The 19,463-nt window shown below is 39.3% G+C and overlaps 1 protein-coding gene across 1 annotated transcript in view; it reads left to right on the top strand.

The window, feature by feature from the left end:
• Positions 1–19,181, top strand: part of LOC126298951 (uncharacterized) — a 68,046-nt gene extending 48,865 nt beyond the window's left edge. The window contains exon 4 of the mRNA XM_049990555.1: positions 18,418–19,181. Coding sequence (XP_049846512.1) covers positions 18,418–18,874 — 457 coding nt within the window. The 3' untranslated portion in view covers positions 18,875–19,181. The remainder of the gene's footprint in view (positions 1–18,417) is intronic.
• The last annotated feature ends 282 nt before the right edge of the window (positions 19,182–19,463 follow it).

Here is a 19,463-nt window from a genome sequence, read left to right as displayed (position 1 = left end):
GTGGATACACGTTACATGTCTTTAATACAGTGGTTTCTATTGCCTTCTGCATCCTCATGCCATTGATCATTGCTGATTCTTCCACCTTTAGGGGCAGTTCCCCATGCCTAGGACAAGACAGTGCCCTGAACCTCTGTCCGCTCTTGCACCCTCTTTGACAAGGCTGTTGGCAGAATTAGTGTGACTTTATATTCTGTAAGTCTTTGGCTGCCAGTGCCGATTATTAATCAAAATTTAAGCATTGGCGGGATTCGAACCCAGAACCAAAGATTTTTGAATATGAATCAAAGATGCTTCCCCTAGATAACGGGTGCAAATTTATATATATATATATATATATATATATATATATATATATATATATATATATATATATATATATATAGAAAGAAACTTCCACATGGGAAAAATATATTAAAAACAAAGATTCCAAGACTTACCAAGCGGGAAAGTGCCGGCAGACAGGCACATGAACAAAACACACAAACACACACACAGAATTACTAGCTTTCGCAACCGATGGTTGCTTCTTCAGGAAGGAGAGGAAAAGACGAAAGGATGTGGGTTTTAAGGGAGAGGGTAAGGAGTCATTCCAATCCCGGGAGCGGAAATACTTCCCTTAGGGGAAAAAAAGGACAGGTGTACACTCACACACACACACACACACACACACACACACACACACACACACACACACACACACACACACATCCATCCGCCAATGCTTAAATTTTGATTAATAATCGGCACTGGCAGCCAAAGACTTCCAGAATATAAAGTCTGTGTATGTGCGGATGGATATGTGTGTGTGTGTGTGTGTGTGCGAGTGTACACCTGTCCTTTTTTTCCCCTAAGGGAAGTCTTTCCGCTCCCGGGATTGGAATGACTCCTTACCCTCTCCCTTAAAACCCACATCCTTTCGTCTTTCCCTCTCCTTCCTGAAGAAGCAACCATCGATTGCGAAAGCTAGTAATTCTGTGTGTGTGTTTGTGTGTTTTGTTCATGTGCCTGTCTGCCGGCGCTTTCCCGCTTGGTAAGTCTTGGAATCTTTGTATATATATATATATATATATATATATATATATATATATATATATATATTCTTTACTGTCAATTCTGTTAATAATATCAGCTTATTCCCAAGAATAAGCAGCTTTCACTCAGTTAATACTCGCCAGAAATCCAACCTGCATTTGGATCGGACTTCCTTAACTCTTGTGCAGAAAGGAAACTTTTGCAGCCATTTTCAATAAACTACCACAAGAATTCAAAAATCTTAGCAGTAATCCACGCACTTTCAAATTGAAACTGAAGAGTTTCTTCATGGGCCATTCCTTCTATTCTGTTGAGTAACTCCTTGAAAAATTAAGCTGATGTTTGTTATATTGTTGATTGCATTTATTTAACCATATGGCTTGACTCTTTTGGGTACATAAACATTTTATTTTTATCTATTATTACTTTTTGTTGAATTTCATGTACTGACACATTCCATGACCTTTCCAATTGCTCCTTTATTTGGTCCTACAGAACTTGACGTGTAAATAAATAAAGTAAAGCTGTGAGGACAAGTCACAAGTCCTACTGGGGTAGCTCAGTTGGTAGAGCAGTTGCCTATGAAAGGCAAAGCTCCCAGGTTTCATGTCCTAGTTCCACACACAGGTTTAATCCAGGAAGTTTTGATGTGTGCTATGTTTGTTTTTATTGTGTTCAGCAAACTTCTTAAACCATGATGCAAAGCAACTGCCTTTTACCATTTGCGTTCACAGTCAAATTAGCTGTGGCACCTACAGGCCAATGCCAGGTGGACGTAATTATCAGCTGCAGAATGATGTATTTTTGATGGTGTTAATTATAAAGATAATTATGACTGCACTGTGTTTTGAAACCGCAGCATCTGAATACACCATATGCTGTTTTCCTAACGTTCTGGGCCATTGTGGTGAACAGCATTCTCTGTTCAAGAGCGTTAAGTGCTGAAAATTATTATTATTATTTTGTTTTGTTTAATTTACAGATATCTGGCAATTTCAATGATTTTGGTCTTGAAGCAGTTTGAGAAATTTCTTCCACCCTTTTTCCTTCATCGTTACAACACAAAATCATAATGAATACTGTATTTCTACAATGCATGATTTACAATTGCAGTTGAAGCGTGATAATCATGTTGATAGGTATTCAAGGGTGTTGCCAAGCATGTCTTGTGCTGTTTCAGGTCAGCAGTGAACTTAATTCAGTTTTTCCTAGGTCAATGTTACGCAACATAATGAATTTGTTAACTGGGTTCATGTTCTGAAATGAGGTCAAAATTGATTTCCAGTCAGAGATGTTTGTACAGTTGGCTCATGGTGTAATAATTGCAACAGGTCTTGCCTGACCTCAGTCACCATAATTTCATGCCACTTTGGAACAATCAGTGAAACAACTATTCTGAATTTGGCAAAATGGTACATTTCATGGAGACTGCTTCTGCAAATAAGATTACTCATAAAGCAAGCTAGACTCTGTTTAAAGATGGAACTGGGTATACTCATTAAAAGTTGGATTTGATCACAGGAGAGTTGCATCACTTACATCTCAAGATAAGCAACTACTCTCTCTCCTATTTTCTGGGGGTGGGCTGATGGCATACCACTTCATTATTCTGCCACAGCAACAAACTTCTTTTAAATGTTCTGTTTTTAATTTAACAAATAACAATCCAGACAATGTGATGGAAGTTGTTTTAGGAAGTGTTTGAATTTTACTCCTACACTGAAACACACGCCATTGACATATTATATCAGAGAATGAAACAATCTGTCAAAAAACTGCTGGTGATGCTGCTGAGGAAATGCTCCGTGATGCATGCCAAGCACTTATAAGATCCCAGCCGCAAAAAACCAACATATCCTTGTCTGAGAGAGCTGCACTCCATAATCTCTGAAATTATTCTCAGATGGTGGATCTTCCTGCAGATAAAGGTAATGATGTGACTTTGGGGTTTACAAAGAGAAAGTGGACAACCTACTCGATGAGTCAACATATCGTAATATCAACAAGGACAACACTGCCCATGTTCAAAGAAAAACTGCTTTGCTCCTGAACTGCAGCTTTGTACCCAAGGAGGCTACCAACAGACTGAAGGGGCACAGCTCAGTACTTCTTTGATTATATGACCTTCCCAAGGTCCACAAAGTTACACAGAAACAAAACACTGATTCAGAGGAAACTGTAAATCATAAACCACACTTGTAGCAGATTCTAAAAGTATTGACTTTCAGTCTGATAGTGGGTAAGACAAGAGCACCTGCTTATTGAATGGCTAAATAGTTAGCCCTATTGTTGAGACCTTTTATGGGTAAATGTGATCATTGTCACCATACTCTCTCACACCTGATGGTTGATTTATTTATGGAGGATTTTGAAGAAAAAGCACTTATCTATAGTTTTTAAAAGGGCTGTGTGCCAGACGTATGGTGGTGACACATGTCCTAGTTTGGACCTCAAAACGAGGATAAATTTATGGGGACTCTTGAGTGTATTTATTCAGCTGATGAAAAATAAAGTTTATTGTGGAATGGGAGAGGAATGGCTGTCTACCATTTTTGGATGTATTACACTCCTGGAAATTGAAATAAGAACACCGTGAATTCATTGTCCCAGAAAGGGGAAACTTTATTGACACATTCCTGGGGTCAGATACATCACATGATCACACTGACAGAACCACAGGCACATAGACACAGGCAACAGAGCATTCACAATGTTGGCACTAGTACAGTGTATATCCACCTTTCGCAGCAATGCAGGCTGCTGTTCTCCCATGGAGACGATCGTAGAGATGCTGGATGTAGTCCTGTGGAACGGCTTGCCATGCCATTTCCACCTGGCGCCTCAGTTGGTCCAGTGTTTGTGCTGGACGTGCAGACCGCGTGAGACGACACTTCATCCAGTCCCAAACATGCTCAATGGGGGACAGATCCGGAGATCTTGCTGGCCAGGGTAGATGACTTACACCTTCTAGAGCACGTTGGGTGGCACGGGATACATGCGGACGTGCATTGTCCTGTTGGAACAGCAAGTTCCCTTGCTGGTCTAGGAATGGTAGAACGATGGGTTCGATGACTGTTTGGATGTACCGTGCACTATTCAGTGTCCCCTCGACGATCACCAGAGGTGTAGGGCCAGTGTAGGAGATCGCTCCCCACACCATGATGCCGGGTGTTGGCCCTGTGTGCCTTGGTCGTATGCAGTCCTGATTGTGGCTCTCACCTGCACGGCGCCAAACACGCATACGACCATCATTGGCACCAAGGCAGAAGCGACTCTCATCGCTGAAGACGACACGTCTCCATTCGTCCCTCCATTCACGCCTGTCGCGACACCACTGGAGGCGGGCTGCACGATGTTGGGGCGTGAGCGGAAGACGGCCTAACGGTGTGCGGGACCGTAGCCCAGCTTCATGGAGATGGTTGCGAATGGTCCTCGCCGATACCCCAGGAGCAACAGTGTCCCTAATTTGCTGGGAAGTGGCGGTGCGGTCCCCTACGGCACTGCGTAGGATCCTACGGTCTTGGCGTGCATCCGTGCGTTGCTGCGGTCCGGTCCCAGGTCGACGAGCACGTGCACCTTCCGCCGACCACTGGCGACAACATTGATGTACTGTGGAGACCTTACGCCCCACGTGTTGAGCAATTCGACGGTACGTCCACCCGGTCTCCCGCATGCCCACTATACGCCCTCGCTCAATGTCCATCAACTGCACATACGGTTCACGTCCACGCTGTTGCGCCATGCTACCAGTGTTAAAGACTGCGATGGAGCTCCGTATGCCACGGCAAACTGGCTGACACTGACGGCGGTGGTGCACAAATGCTGCGCAGCTAGCGCCATTCGACGGCCAACACCGCGGTTCCTGGTGTGTCCGCTGTGCCGTGCCTGTGATCATTGCTTGTACAGCCCTCTCGCAGTGTCCGGAGCAAGTATGGTGGGTCTGACACACCCATGTCAATGTGATCTTTTTTCCATTTCCAGGAGTGTAGTTTGACATGAGGAGGATCACTCACTCCATGTTCACAACATCAGAAGAATTATTGTTCTGAATCTTCACTGCGTGACATTCAGCACCTGACTCTATTTTTATAATTAATCATATAATTTGTAAGCACTGTGGATTTATTGACTAGGTGCTTACTAAACTGTATGTGTTGTTCCAATGGTCTTATCTGTGACCCATGCATAGTTTTATCTCTGACAGTGTGCATTTTACTGCACAGTATGTCATTGTATTGAGAGGTTCTAGCATTTCAGCATGTAAATAGACACGCTTGAGCACTCACCTTGAAGATGGCTGTACAATTAACAACCAAAATATCAGAAGACATACTTCTGTCCTGCATGCATGCCAGATAGATGATGGAATAAAATGATATTATTGTTTGATATGCTCTGCTGGGATGTGTCACAAACTAACTTAAATGAGCATGCTGGCTCCAAATCTTACAGAGATAATATGGCCTGATATGTTGCCATTCCATCATATTCCCCTCCTCTACTGTGCACATTGTTGTCGAACTGCTTAGGAGAAAAACAATGTGCTGTTGGAAAATGAGTGGCTCGCAGTTCAAAATATGAATGTGTTGCTGCTGTCACTTAACATGCATTTATGTGATGGAAGAGGGGGAGGAAGTTGGGGTCAGAAAGACCTGGATTTTAAGGGTTTGTGAAGCTCTGCATTGGTTTAGTTATCTTAACAACACTTGAAGCAGCTATGGACCATACTAAGCCATGTCACATACATCAACTACTACAGTGCTACAAACCTCCCCCACCCTCTGAATTACTACATCTTTCCTCTGTATGTCATTGCATCACTTGCCACTCCATCTTCAGGTGGCCAATTTTTGTCTTGTGTGTAGACTGGAACATAGTGATATTGAAACCAGATCACAGTAAAATATGATATTGTAGTACCTGTGTTATTCCAATTTATGATGCAATATCATATTTATGTGCTGACACCAGGCAAATGACTTTCAAGTAAAATGTCTCCCCTGTATGGGAATATGCATAATGGATGTAGGAATGCAAGTTGTAAATACATTGTTGATGACATTGAAATTTGGGTCTGGCTATGAGCCATGCTCATATAGCCAAATGGTAAGGCGACCACTCACGATAAGCGTTAAAGTCCCAGTCTAACACAAATTTTCATTGTCGTCCATATTCAAAACTGCAAATACATTTCATGTATGCAGTAAAATATGTCATTCATGAACCAAGATAAGTAAATGGAATTTTTGCCATAAATTTCTTTTCCCCCAAATTCGATCCAGTACCTCCTTGTTAGTCATCTAATACACTATTCTTATCTTCTGCATTCTTCTGTAGCACCATATTTCCAAAGCTTGTAGTCTTTCTTGCCTGAACTGTGTATTTTCCATGTTTCACTTCCATACAAGGGATCCAGAAAAATATCTTCAGTAAAGACTTCCTAGCATTCAATTTTTTTACTTTGATGTTAACAAATTTCTCTTTTACAGAAACTGATTGTTTGCTATTGCCAGCTTGCACTTTATATCCTCTCTACTTTGCCCATTGTCACTTATTTTGTTGCCTAGATAGCAAAATACATCTATTTCTTCTAGTATCTCATTTTGTAATCTAATTCCCTCAATGTAAGCTGCTTTGATTTGAGTACATTCCATTACCCTTGTTATACTTTTGCTTGTGTTCTTCTTTCAACCTCTTTTTGAGGCATTGTCCATTACGTTTAGTTGTTCTTCCAAGTCTTTTGTAACTACTGACTGAGTTACAGTGTCATTGGAATACCTCAGAGTTTTTATTTCTTGTCCTCCAGCTTTAACCTCTCCGAATTTGTTATTTTGCTTTCTTCACATCTTGCTTAAAGTAAACATTGAATCACATGGGGGATAATCTTCAACCATGTCTCACTCCCTTCTCAATGACTGCTTTCCTTTCGTGTCCAGAAATTTTGAATTAGTATCCCAACTTTCAGCCTAAACTTGCTAAGAAATTTAATATATTTATTGAGTAGCCTAGGAAGGTATTCTTGTTTTAACTTAGACTAAAGCTAAAATTTCTTTGCCATGAGTGAGAAGTGTATGATGTGCTGTAGGATTGTTAGTTCCAGGGTGTGGTGTTAGGGTTATTGCAGTTTCTTTCATGTGGGTGACTTTAGCAGCATGGGAATTGAGGAAATAAAAAATGCTTATTGGTTGTGTAGGATATGCTGTAGAGATAGGAAGGTAGTGGAACAGGAGGAGAAGATTTCTGCCCTTCAGGCAGAACTAGATAAAGTGAAACAAAATCTGGAAAGGTTAAGGGGGAGAAGGGAAAAGAGACATAGGAAGTAACAAGGAATAGGACTTCCTCAGACAGTGTTGTTGTGAATGTGGAAAATGGGTTTGATCTGTTGTCACTGTTGGAAACTGTTGTGCCACCAATAGATGTAGGGGTAGACAGGACACAACAAACTTTCAAAAAGTGTTTGAAAAGTGAGAAATCAGAAAAAGTTGTGGAGGAGGAGGAGAAGAAGAAGAAGAAGAAGAAGAAGAAGAAGAAAGTAAGTTTTGTTGTTAGGTAGTTCACATGGTAGAAGTGTGGGCCAACTGTTGCAGGCTGATCTAGGGTCAGGTTACCAGGTCACAAGTTTTTTTAAACCTAGTGCAAGTCTGGGTCAGATGATGGAAGATGTAGGTTCACTTTGCAAAGACTTTAAAAAGGAAGACAGCTTGGTAATAATGGGTGGGGCGGGCAACAGCGTAGATAGGAAACCTAATTATTCAATTGAGATTGACCTGGTAAAGATAGCTTCAGCAATGAGACATACTGGTGTTGAGCTCATGTCTGTTCTGAGGCACCATGACCAGCCTTATTAAACTCTCCTGTTAGGAGAGTTAATTTAGAGGTGGAACAGCTGCATGGATCAGGTGTGGGGTCTCATATCAGTGCGGTTCCTGTTGACTCTGTCAGCATGTGGGACTGTACTATGCATGGCTCTCACCTTAAGAGGAAAGGGAAGGGAAAACTGTCACAAGAGGTAAAATACCAGTGGTTACAAATGACAGAAGGGCAGTTTTCGTAGGGTAGGGATGGCAGAAACAAATGATGGTCAGAGACAGGCTGAAAATGATATTCACATTGATGAAACAGGCAGCCAGAAAGCAAATTTTAATGTATGCAATTCATGCAGACAGCCCCTGATGGAAATTAAGAGATACTCAAAACACGATAGGAAAATTATGTTCATCGAGTTGTAATTCAGCCAGTGCACAAAATCAGTTATCCTTATTGCATCAGAATATTCAAGGATGAAGGGTTAAGCTTAATGAGTTGCTTATATGTGTTGAAGAATTAGAGTTGAGCAAACCAGTTGATATTAATTTGACTCTCTGAACATCATGTGACCACTGGTATAGATATGTTAAATGTTGCAGGATTCAAGTTAACTTCTTACTTCTGTAAAGAAAATACAGAGGAAGGAGGAGTTACCACATTTGGCAGAAACTGTTTTGATTTCAAGAATATTTATATTAATAAATTTTGCTCAGAGCGGCACTTAGAAGCTCATGCAACAGATGTAGTATTCATAAGAAGTCCTTTATAATTGTTGGTGTATACAGATCACATTCAGGAAATTTTAACCTCTTCATAAAAAATCTGGAAGCCCTGTTGTTCCATCTCTCAGTAAAAAAAAAAAAAAAAAAAAAAAAAAAAAAAAAAAAAAAAAAACCAAGGAAATAGTGGTTGCTGGTGATTTTAATGTGGATTTATTGAAAAGCTCTATCAGTGCACAATTATTGCAGTCAGTAACACTATCATTCAATTTGCTGTGAACTTTGCAACTAGGATACATAAACGCTCTGAGACTGCTATTGATAATATCTCTATAGACAAATCTAGGGAAAGAGGTCATATCACAAAACCAATAATAAATGGGCTATGTGATCATGACATGCAGCATCTCATGTTATATTTTGAAACTTGTCAGGATAAAAAATCTATTAAATCTGAGTACAGCAGGGTAATAAATAAGTCAAAAATTTAAAAATTCAGGAAATTGCACAGACATGAACTTGATAGATCTTTAGAATACTTCTGACTCAAATGGAAAATACAAAGCATCCACTAATAAAGTTACCTCCACTTTTGAAAATTGTTTTACCCTGTAGGTAACTCAAATCAGACAGAAGTAAAAAAATAAACCATGCATTACACAAGGAATAAAGATATCATGTGGGACAAAAATGAGACTGTATCTGCTATCTAGGAACAGCTCTGATGTTAGCATTGTAAAGCATTACAAAGAATACTGGAAAATATTGAAGCAAGTAATCCAGAAATCAAAGCAGCTTTATTATGAGAAAAAGATAATTACATCGGGCAACAAAATAAAAACTGTATGGGATATAGTGAAAATAGACAGGTGGAGCCAAAAAGGATGAGAAACTGATAGCTTAACAAGTGCATGTAGTGTTGCAAACCTCTTAAACAAGTGCTTCATTTATGTTACTGACAGCTTGGGGTTATCAGGTCCGGTGAACAGTGGAATGGAGTAGCCGAGACCAGTTAACTTCAGTAAAATGCAAATGACACTCACGTCTCCCAAGGAAGTAGCATCCATCATAAAATCCTTCAAGTCTAAGTATTCTAGTGAGTATGATAAAATACCAACAAAGTTAATCAAAGAGTGCTCATGCGAGTTGAGTTCTCGTTTTAAGTTATTTGTGTAATCAATCTCTTATCAACAGAACATTTCCAGACTGGCTAAAATATGCTGAAGTTAAACATCATGTAGGAACCTGTTCAAGGAACTTTGTATTCTAACCACAGCTTCCCAGTATATTTATTCCTGAATGAAATTTATTACAAATAAGAAATCTCTATTTTCAACCAATAGTTCAATATATAGTATCAATACTAGCAATAAGAACAATCTACATAACGACCTAAAATCATTTACATTTGTCCAAAAAGGGGTCCAATATTGAGGAATATGCATTTTTAATAAATTTCCAGCAACCATTAAAAACTTGTTTTCAGCTAAAGCATGGTTTAAACAGTGTTTCAAAGACTTTTTGATGGGCAACTCCTCCTACTCTATAGATGAATATCTTAACAGAGACTGTTAAACCAGCTTAAGTAAAAATGTCTATTAGATTTCAGGTTTGACAGCACTTGGTCACAACAGTCACAATTAGTCATCTCATTTTTTGGGTCTGTGGAACAAAAACTGAATCTAATCTAATCTATCTCAAAGATTTTTTTTTAATGTGCAGCATGCTTAAGACAGGGAGAACCAAAAATGACAACAGGTTCACCAAACTGAGTGCCGTACTGAGATTCTGTGCAGCATTTGCACAGTGTGTTGTTAATTTAACCCATGACGTTGTAATATGAACTATGCCTCTAGGCTACCACAATATTCATATGAAAAGTCTCGAGTTGGAATGCAATGGCAAGGATGGGCAGACAGTTCTAGAATTTGCAGAGACTATTCATACCCCACTGATTCATAATGTCAGACTGCCACTACATTAGATCATAGCCCAGACTTAATTTCTGCCTGTGAAAGAATTCCTCAACAATGGTAGAATGGCATCAACACCTCTGCACCCCACACAACACAGACATATTATTCTCCAAGTAGTCACAACAAAAAAGTCTTCGTACCTGCCTTCTTTGGAATATGAAGTATTACATTCTTCTTGAAGTCTGAGGGTATTTTGTAACTCGTATATCTTGCTTACCAGATGGAATAGTTTTGTAATGGCTGGCCCTCCCAAGGACCTCAATAATTCTAAGGTATTATCATGTAGTCCAGGGGCCTTGTTTCAACTGAGGTCTTTTCGGTGCTCTGTCAAACTCTTCTGACATTATTTTACCTCCAAAGCCAACTTCAGCTACTTCCTCTTCTATTTCTGTAATGGAGTCTTCATTTTTGTCTCCCTTGTATAGATCTCCTATTATTCCTTCCACATTTCAAACTTCTCTTTCTTGTTTGGTACTGGCTTGCCTTCATGCTCTTGATATTCACACAGTTGCTTATCTTTCCACTAGAGGTCTCTATAACTTTCCTTTTTTCCCCATCCATTGGGAGGGGGTAACAGAACAGAGGGAGAAGCAGTGGGGAAGATAGTGTGGGTACTGAGGGTTACCAGAGATTGAGGCTAGGAGGATAATGGGAATGAAGGATCCACATAATTCAGAAGTGCTGGCGCTGAAGGGGGGGGGGGGGGGGGGGGCAGATGGTGTGGCACAGATTGTGAAGTAGTCACTGAAAATGAACATGCTATGCTCAGCAGCATGTTCCAGGACTGGGTGGAAAACTTTGCTGTTGGCCATATTTTGATGGTGACCATTCATTTGAGTGGACAGTTGGATGGTGGTCATGCCTACATAAAATGTTGTGCAGAAGAGTTGGGAGAGACCTGGCTGCTTTCACAGGTGGCTCTGCCACTGATGGGTTAGGATAAGCCAGTGATGGGACTGGAGTAGGCTGTGCTGGTTGGGTGAATTCAATAGGGCTTCCACCAGGGTCTTCCACAAGTATGTGACCTGTGTGGCATGGGTTTGAGAGTGGATGTGACATAGGGATGGACCAGAGCATTGTACAGGTTGGGTGGGCAGCAAAATACCATACCACTTTACGAGAGGTATGTAGGATGCCCCTCATTTCTGGGCATGATGATAGATAATCGAAGGCTTGGTGAAAGATATGGTCCAGTTGTTCCAATCCAGGGATAATATTGGCTGATAAAGGGGATGCTCCTTTGCAGCTGGTGCTTGGGCGCGGTGGGAGGATTAGGAGTGTGTGAAGATAAGAAGCAGGAAATCTGTTTGTTGACTATGGTTGGGGACCAGTGCCTGTCTGTGAAGCCCTTTGGCATGTGACTAGGAAGTTCTCGTCACTGCAGAAGCACCATATGACCCAACTGTTTGTGAGTGATTTTTTTTTTTAATTTTTTTATGTGAAGAGCATGATATAGGCAGAAGTGTAGATGGAGCCATCAGATATGTTAAGGTCAACATCTAGGAAGGACCATGTAAAACAAATGGAAGAGATGATGTTGAGGCTGTGCAGAAGAGTAAGCATATGATGTCTTGGCTGTGGGTCCAGATTTGTGTGTGTGTGTGTGTGTGTGTGTGTGTGTGTGTGTGTGTGTGTGTGTGTGTGTTCACTCTCGCTCAAAAAAGAATTATTCTGAAACCCAGCAAAGTTTTCATCTTATTGTGTGCCTGTCAACAACTTGGTGCCTCTATTATTCGATGATTTGTTACCTCTACTCCTAAATTATTTACGTTCTGCTAGAACTTTCTGTACTAATTCAATATACCAAGTGTTCTCCAAGAATTTCACCTGGGGGCTGATGTTTTTGCTTATTTTATCCTCCGCTGCCTTCACTATTTCACATCTCAAAGCTACCCATTCATATTATGTTGTATTCTTTTTTCCTCTTACAGTTAATTGTTGTGTAATGTTCTTTTTGAAACTCTCAGCTTCCTCTACTTTATTCAGGTCCAATCTCCTCAGTTTCTGACTAGTCTACAATTTCTTCAGTTTTAATCTGCAGCCCACAAGTAACAAATTATTGTCAGAGTCCATATGTGGCCTTAGAAATGTTTTACATTTTAAAATCTGTTTTAAATTTTCTGTCTTATCATTATGTAAGCTATCTGAAAACTTCTAGTGCCTCTAGTTGTTTTTCTCTTTCTTAAAATAAGTATTTGCAGTGATTAAATTGTTTTCTGTGCAAAATTCTCCCAACCTGCTTATCATTTCATCCCTTTCCACCAGTTCACATTCTCCTACTATTTTTTGTACTCTTCCTTTTCCTACCATCGAATTCCAATCCCCCATCAGAATTAAATTCTCCTGTCTATTAACTATCAGAAATAGTACTTTCATCTCATAATAGGGTATTTTAATATCATCTCCATCTATGGACACAAGCATACAAACTTAAGCTTAGTGATGGTATGGGCTCTGTATGTATCTTTACTACAATAATGCATTCACTTTGCTGTTGATTTGGTATCTATAACTGTGTACCCACAAGACCAGTAGTCCTGCCACTAATTTGAGTATTATGTAAAGAGATTTTCAGAAAAGCGCATGACGTATGTTGAAGTGAATCACTTTCTTTCTTGACTCCTACTGTGTGTGTGTTCACTAATGTTTTGAGCAATGGTGGAGCAAATTTTATAAGACATAACTACTTACAGAATTAAAAATCTCACTAAGCTAATTACATGGTTTACAGGTCCCTCCAGGTTCTCGCCATTTCTTGTAACCATCAAATGAGTTACAGCATGTATCAGAATCCTACACACACAAACCGATAGCTTCTCAAACTCTTAAATCATCACCCAAGCCAGAAAGGGGAATGATTAAAATGCTAGTACTGCTCACAAGGCGAGGTGAGGTGCAGCACCTCAAACATGATATGCAACGACTATAAGATGTTCTGAGGTGCAGTGGATGGTGTACCAGTTGCATAAGAAATGTCAGCAAAGTGAGACATCAGAATAATTATTGTCTGGCATGGCCTTTTTGCCTTACATCCCAAGCGTGACATACAGAATTAGCTGTATGTTGTGCAGACATGCTGTAAAAACTATTTAGAAACTGACAAAAGAGATCAAAAAGTGTCTTAGACCTGGCGAAGGACAAAAGGAACCCACTCGCAATGCCGGGAATATACTGTGTACCATGTACATGAGGGAAAGTCTATGTTGGATGATCCATCAATACCAGGATAATCAAACGTAAATAGTATTGCTGACTGAGACATGTGGAGAAATCAGCCACAACAGCCCACACAGTGTCGTAAATGTTACACATTTTTGCCACTTGTGACTCTACTTCATAATACTTAAACAATAACCATAAGTTTAAAGTATGCAAAATCCAATACATGACTGCCAATACGAAAATGACAGTTGATAAATACACTCGCAGAAGCTTTTGCATTTTGTTACTCTACACTGGAGTGGGAGGGGTTTCTGGTTGAATAAGTTCTAATGAATTTTTTTTTAACAAATGAGAATAACAATTTCCTGCCCTAACCATTCAAAAAAACTTCATGAGAGAACTTGACTCACTTTCCTTTTCTTTATAATCATCTCCAAATTGTGCTAGTCTACACACTTCTTAAGAAACATATCATATAAAAGTAAGATGCCAAAGACTCTTCATTCAAAAGAAAATGCAGCTCTTAAAGTTGATGGGACAAGAAAAAGTCACAGAAGCACATATACAGTAATCACCAAAGGCTTATGTGTCATCTCACCAGAGTAAAATTTCACGGTCTGTGGACAGCATCTTATTTGGCTTGCTACAGGTACCCCACAGCTACACCGCTGGTTTCACATTCTAATGCCTATTGTTCCAGAAACGTCTGAGCAATTTAAAATTGTCACCTGAACCAAATCTGAAACCCAATACCTTGTCTTTTACGGGCAATCTTTTTACTAAGTGAGCTATCTGGGCATGACCCAAGATCTGCTCTGACAGCTTAATTACCAACAGTACCTCTCTCCTAGTTTCCAAACTTCTTGGAAGTTCTTCTAAATACATTGCTGTAGATAGGCTTACTTCGTGACCTGTGGTCGCTTGGCACTGCACTTTTTCGATTTGTCCAGTGCCAAGCGACCACACGTCGTAATGTCAGCGAAAACTCTGCCTATGTTTTGAGAAATCGAAAAAGTGCCATGCTAAGCAGCCATATGTCACGAAGGAAGCCTATTTACTTTGCCAACAACACAGGGGAACGCACCACAACTTCAAAACTATGACAAGTTGTATATTGTGTAGCAGAATAGTTACTAAAATAAATGGACAATAACATCATGTAAGTTGAAAATAAAAATTAAACCCACTGACGATATCACAAATGTGCTGAAACATATATGGATGAAACAAAACAGAAAAAAGGTGTCTTGCATTAGGCGAAACTTCTCATCACATTTTCGTTGCAAGCACGGAAACAAGAAGAAGAACTGCACCACTAGATGATTAAAGAGTGCAAATTTTCTGAAGAGTTGTTGTTCTCCTGGTTACAAATCATCTCATCCAGTATTAATTGTGAGGTGTGTTTTTTTTTTTTTTAAAAAAAAGGAGGGGTAGGATGTAAAACTTGTCCTGAATATAGTCTGATGGCATCCATTACAAAATATACACGTTTGAATTCCACGCAACGAAATTCAGTGAGATGCAATAGAAGGGGCTTGGCGCTGCACTTTTGCACACCTAAGACAAAGTAATATGTCCTCGAACATATATGTTTTATGTAACAGACACTTCATAAAGATGTGTGCTGCAAAATGAACATATTTCTGAAAAGTCCTATCTCAAACGCTCATGGGAGGGGGTGGGGCACTATGTAGTATTGCTCCGGTTCGGAAATATCTTAAATCCGGGGCTGATGCGCAGAGCAATCTGAGTTGTAGTGGGGAGGTGGGTAGTCTTTACCTGACCCATGTTTGCATTTAGTAATTTTGCTGTTTCCTCTATGTTTACTGCTCTGAAGCCAAATAAAAACAGAACGGATTTCTGTGGGCAGTAGCTATCAAGTGAATTAAAATACATTCACATAATTACTGAAGGCTAATATGTGTTATTAACATTAATCACCTTGCTGGACAGTGCTTTTTTTTTTTTTTTTTTTTTTTTTTTTTTTTTTTTTTTTTTTGTCGGTTTGCTACTGAAATTTTGCTTTTATTAATCATTTCTGCTGAGGCAGTCAATTTATTTGAAACGAAGTGTTTAATTCGACACTGTTGGCTAGATTCAACTGTTCGCAGTATTTCAAGTGCATGTTATGCCATAATAAAGAACCAAACATGAGATAATACAATACCAGTGCTCCAAGAAAATTTACATCCCGGAAAGCACACTGAAAAGCCTGCTATATTGTCGAGGCCTAATTCATTGGGAATCTGGACATACGAATGTGCACTTTAAGCCAGATCATGCATTTTAGTTTGGTTCACAAAATTCTGATGTCTTATTTCTTTTATGACATAATCTGAGATCTTTTAATGTTTTACACATACGAATGAAAAAAACGGGCTTCCTACGTCATCGTAGCTGCGCAAGCCCAGTGACGCCTATCTGGCACTCTGGCAACTGCTGCAACTAACCTGTTTCTGTCAGGCTGCGGGGACGATATTGCGAATGGTGGTTTGAAAAGCATTACTTTCAAAGTAAATTTCCTTTTACGCAAGATGAACTATCTGCAAGAATGTATGATAAATTTCTTAAATCACAGAGCATTTGACTCTCATTTGCCGGCCACTGTGGCCGAGCGGTTCCAGGGGCTTCAGTCTGGAACTGTATCCGCTATCATCGTCTGGCAAGATCACGTGAGATGATCTATGACTGGCTTACAAAGGCGCATCACATCTGGATGTCGATGCTTTGGAAAGTAACGTGCGGTGTTTAGTGGGATTCAAATTTAAATAATACGAAAATATGCAGTGTACATGTTACTGCACATCAAAGATCTTTCCAAATCGTGTTTTTTACCATGAGTTTCGTTTTCTATAGTGCTGGGAAATTCTACACCGCTGCATAAAACCATAACCATTCATAGGATTGATAAGTTTTACAGTCCTGACAGAAAGTATATTGTCACATAACACAAAAAGTGTATTTTTACCCGGGGGGAAGTGTATCTTTAACCATGAAAAATCTGGGAATTTTTTTTTCCTTGGTCGTGTATACAGCCTACATTTTAATCTGGCAGGAAGTTTCAACATTTGTAGTGGTTGAGGGGACCCTAAATATTGGATCAGTTGCAGCAAAAAGAATGCAGAATGAACATTTAGACTTCACTGAGCAATGTGCATATCTCATGCTGCATTTACTGTTAGAGCACTAGGAAACAGATAGGTCACTTAATGGTGGAAAACTTGCACATATAACACTAAGGAAAGGAGAAATGACCACCTTGTTCGGACCACCATTCAGCTGGTTACTCAGTACCTATTGACTGCTGAATATGTGACAAATTGCCCGCCCCACATCATTGACTTATGAATATTGAATTCTTCTTTTATCACACAGTGACAACACTGCAGATTACCTAAAGCAACTCAGTGATATATGGATGTATACAGAATTATGGAACCCAGGTTTCCTGAGTTGTGAGCTGGTCAGTGTTTCTAGTTTCCTGTTAGCATAAATTCTCTATGCACTTCAGCAACCACAGCGATCGTAGCTTAAACGCCTGAAACTCCAAATGGCAAAAATAGTTAAAAATATGTAAAACTTTTATCAGTCAGCATCATGGTGAACTGCTCACCTAAATGTGTTGGGCCTATCCAGGCATGAGGGATTCTGTCTGTGTTCTGTTTCATGTATCTTGTAAAATCTGCAAGGAACGCAATGGTTGATCAAAGATACAACTCTCCCCCAAATCATTTCTTCACAGCAGGCTTTCTTGTAGAAGTGCTGGTCCAGCAATGTATTTAGAAGAACTTCCATAAAGTTTGGAAACTCGGAGAGAGGTACTGTTGGAAATTAAGCTGTGAGAGCAGATTGTGGGTCATGCCCAGATAGCTCACTCAGTAAAAGGATTGCCCCTGAAAGACAAGGTATTGGGTTTCAGACTTTGTTCAGGTGACAATTTTAAATTGCTCAGAAGTTTCTGGAACAATAGGCATTAGAATGTGAAACTAGCGGTGTAGCTGTGGGGTACCTGTGGCAAGCCAAATAAGACGCTGTCCCCAGACTGTGAAATTTTACTTTGGTGAGATGACACATCAGCCTTTGGTGATTACTGTATACATGCTTCTGTGACTTTTGCTTGTCCCATCAACTTAAGAGCTGCATTTTCTTTTGGATGAAGAGTCTTTGGTGTCTCACTTTTATATGATATGTTTCTTAAGAAGTGTGTAGACTAGCACATTTTGCAGATGATTATAAAGAAAGGGAAAGTGAGTCAAGTTCTCTCATGAAGTTTTTTTGAATGGTTAGGGCAGGAGATTGTTATTCTCATTTGTTAAAAAAAATCATTAGAACTTATTCAACCAGAACCCCCTTTCACTCCAGTGTTAAAAGTTGGACAAAATAAGACTCAACGACTGCTGTGCAGAGGTACACCCCAGTGCAGGCTGCACAAAACAGTTTATATCAAAAATCAAATACAGAAATGGCAACAACAACTTGCATATAAACCCTGTGAAACTTGGTGAAACATCAGTTAATTTATTGCCATCACTGTAATATCAGAATGTGATACATAGGCAAGGAAAGGGGATTTGTGATGTATTCACTTCTTTTGCATGGATGACTTCTTAATATTTATCATGTATTTTCTTGGAACCAGAAAAAGTGTATCTATCAATATAATCTGATCTTTCAATTTCAGTGTGATATTTTAAATAGAAACTTGTTTTCTTTTACAGAAAGGACAAACATAGTGGTAATGAAACTAAAGATGAACTGGAAGAGGACAACTCATTGAGATCAGTCTCGTCAATTCTTGTTGACTTTTTCAGTTATGGAACTGCCAAAAATCTAGTAAATAGAATAACTTCAGAGTTGACGACAGAAAATGTTAGTAAAACAGTTTGTTTTATAACAGTGCTTTTAATTACTGTACTAGCAGGGCTTCTGCATTTAGTGAAGCTACTGGGATTTTTTTCTTTGAAATTCCTGCATCAGCTGACAATTCTTTTGCAAGTACTGACTCCTTACTTCTTAGGAATTATGGATTTCTTAAGTAAGTGTGTTGGTGGTCTGTACATTTTGATAGCAATGATGTGGAGAGATAGGGGGGTACCTCATCATTCTCGGATACAAACGTTCCCAATGCCGATTCCAAAACAGAGACGGGTAAAACCCCTCCCACTTCAGTTTTAAAAATTGGATAAAATAAGACTCAACCACTGCTGTGCAGAGGTACACCCTCAATGTGGGCTCAAAAACAAAAACAAAAAAAAAAAAAAAATGGAGCAATGAAATTCACACCAGTTTTAAAGTTTTTAATCAAGAGGCAAGTGCCACTGTAAAATAATTTTTGTAATAAGTGTAAATATTTAATTTCTTACTCTTTTCTGCACGTGCATCACATAGTGTAACAAATGATGAAATCAAAGTTTCTGATATCTGTGATATAAAAGATTTTTTTATGAAGATTTGAAATAAAATAACTACTTGAGATATTAAACACCTCTGTTTCTTGTTATTGTTCTTTTCATCCTTGTGAACCTTATGGTTTCAGAAAGAAGATATTAATAGTTGTGTTAGTGTGCATTTATTTTAATGCTACTAAAAAGTCATTCTGTTTTTAAGATGTATTGTGCACTGAATACAATTAATTTACTCCACATGCAGGCGCACACACTTTTCAACATAAAAAAATCAAAAGGGTGTTTGTCCCCTATTGTCAGATATTATACATTTTCAATAATGCTGTAATAATTAATTGCTTCAAATAGCTGATCAACAA

This window comes from Schistocerca gregaria, chromosome X (genome assembly GCF_023897955.1).
Source record: "Schistocerca gregaria isolate iqSchGreg1 chromosome X, iqSchGreg1.2, whole genome shotgun sequence".
Taxonomy (NCBI): Eukaryota; Metazoa; Arthropoda; class Insecta; order Orthoptera; family Acrididae; genus Schistocerca; species Schistocerca gregaria.
Note: the sequence above shows the minus strand (reverse complement) of the source record. Positions and strands in the feature narration are given on the sequence as shown.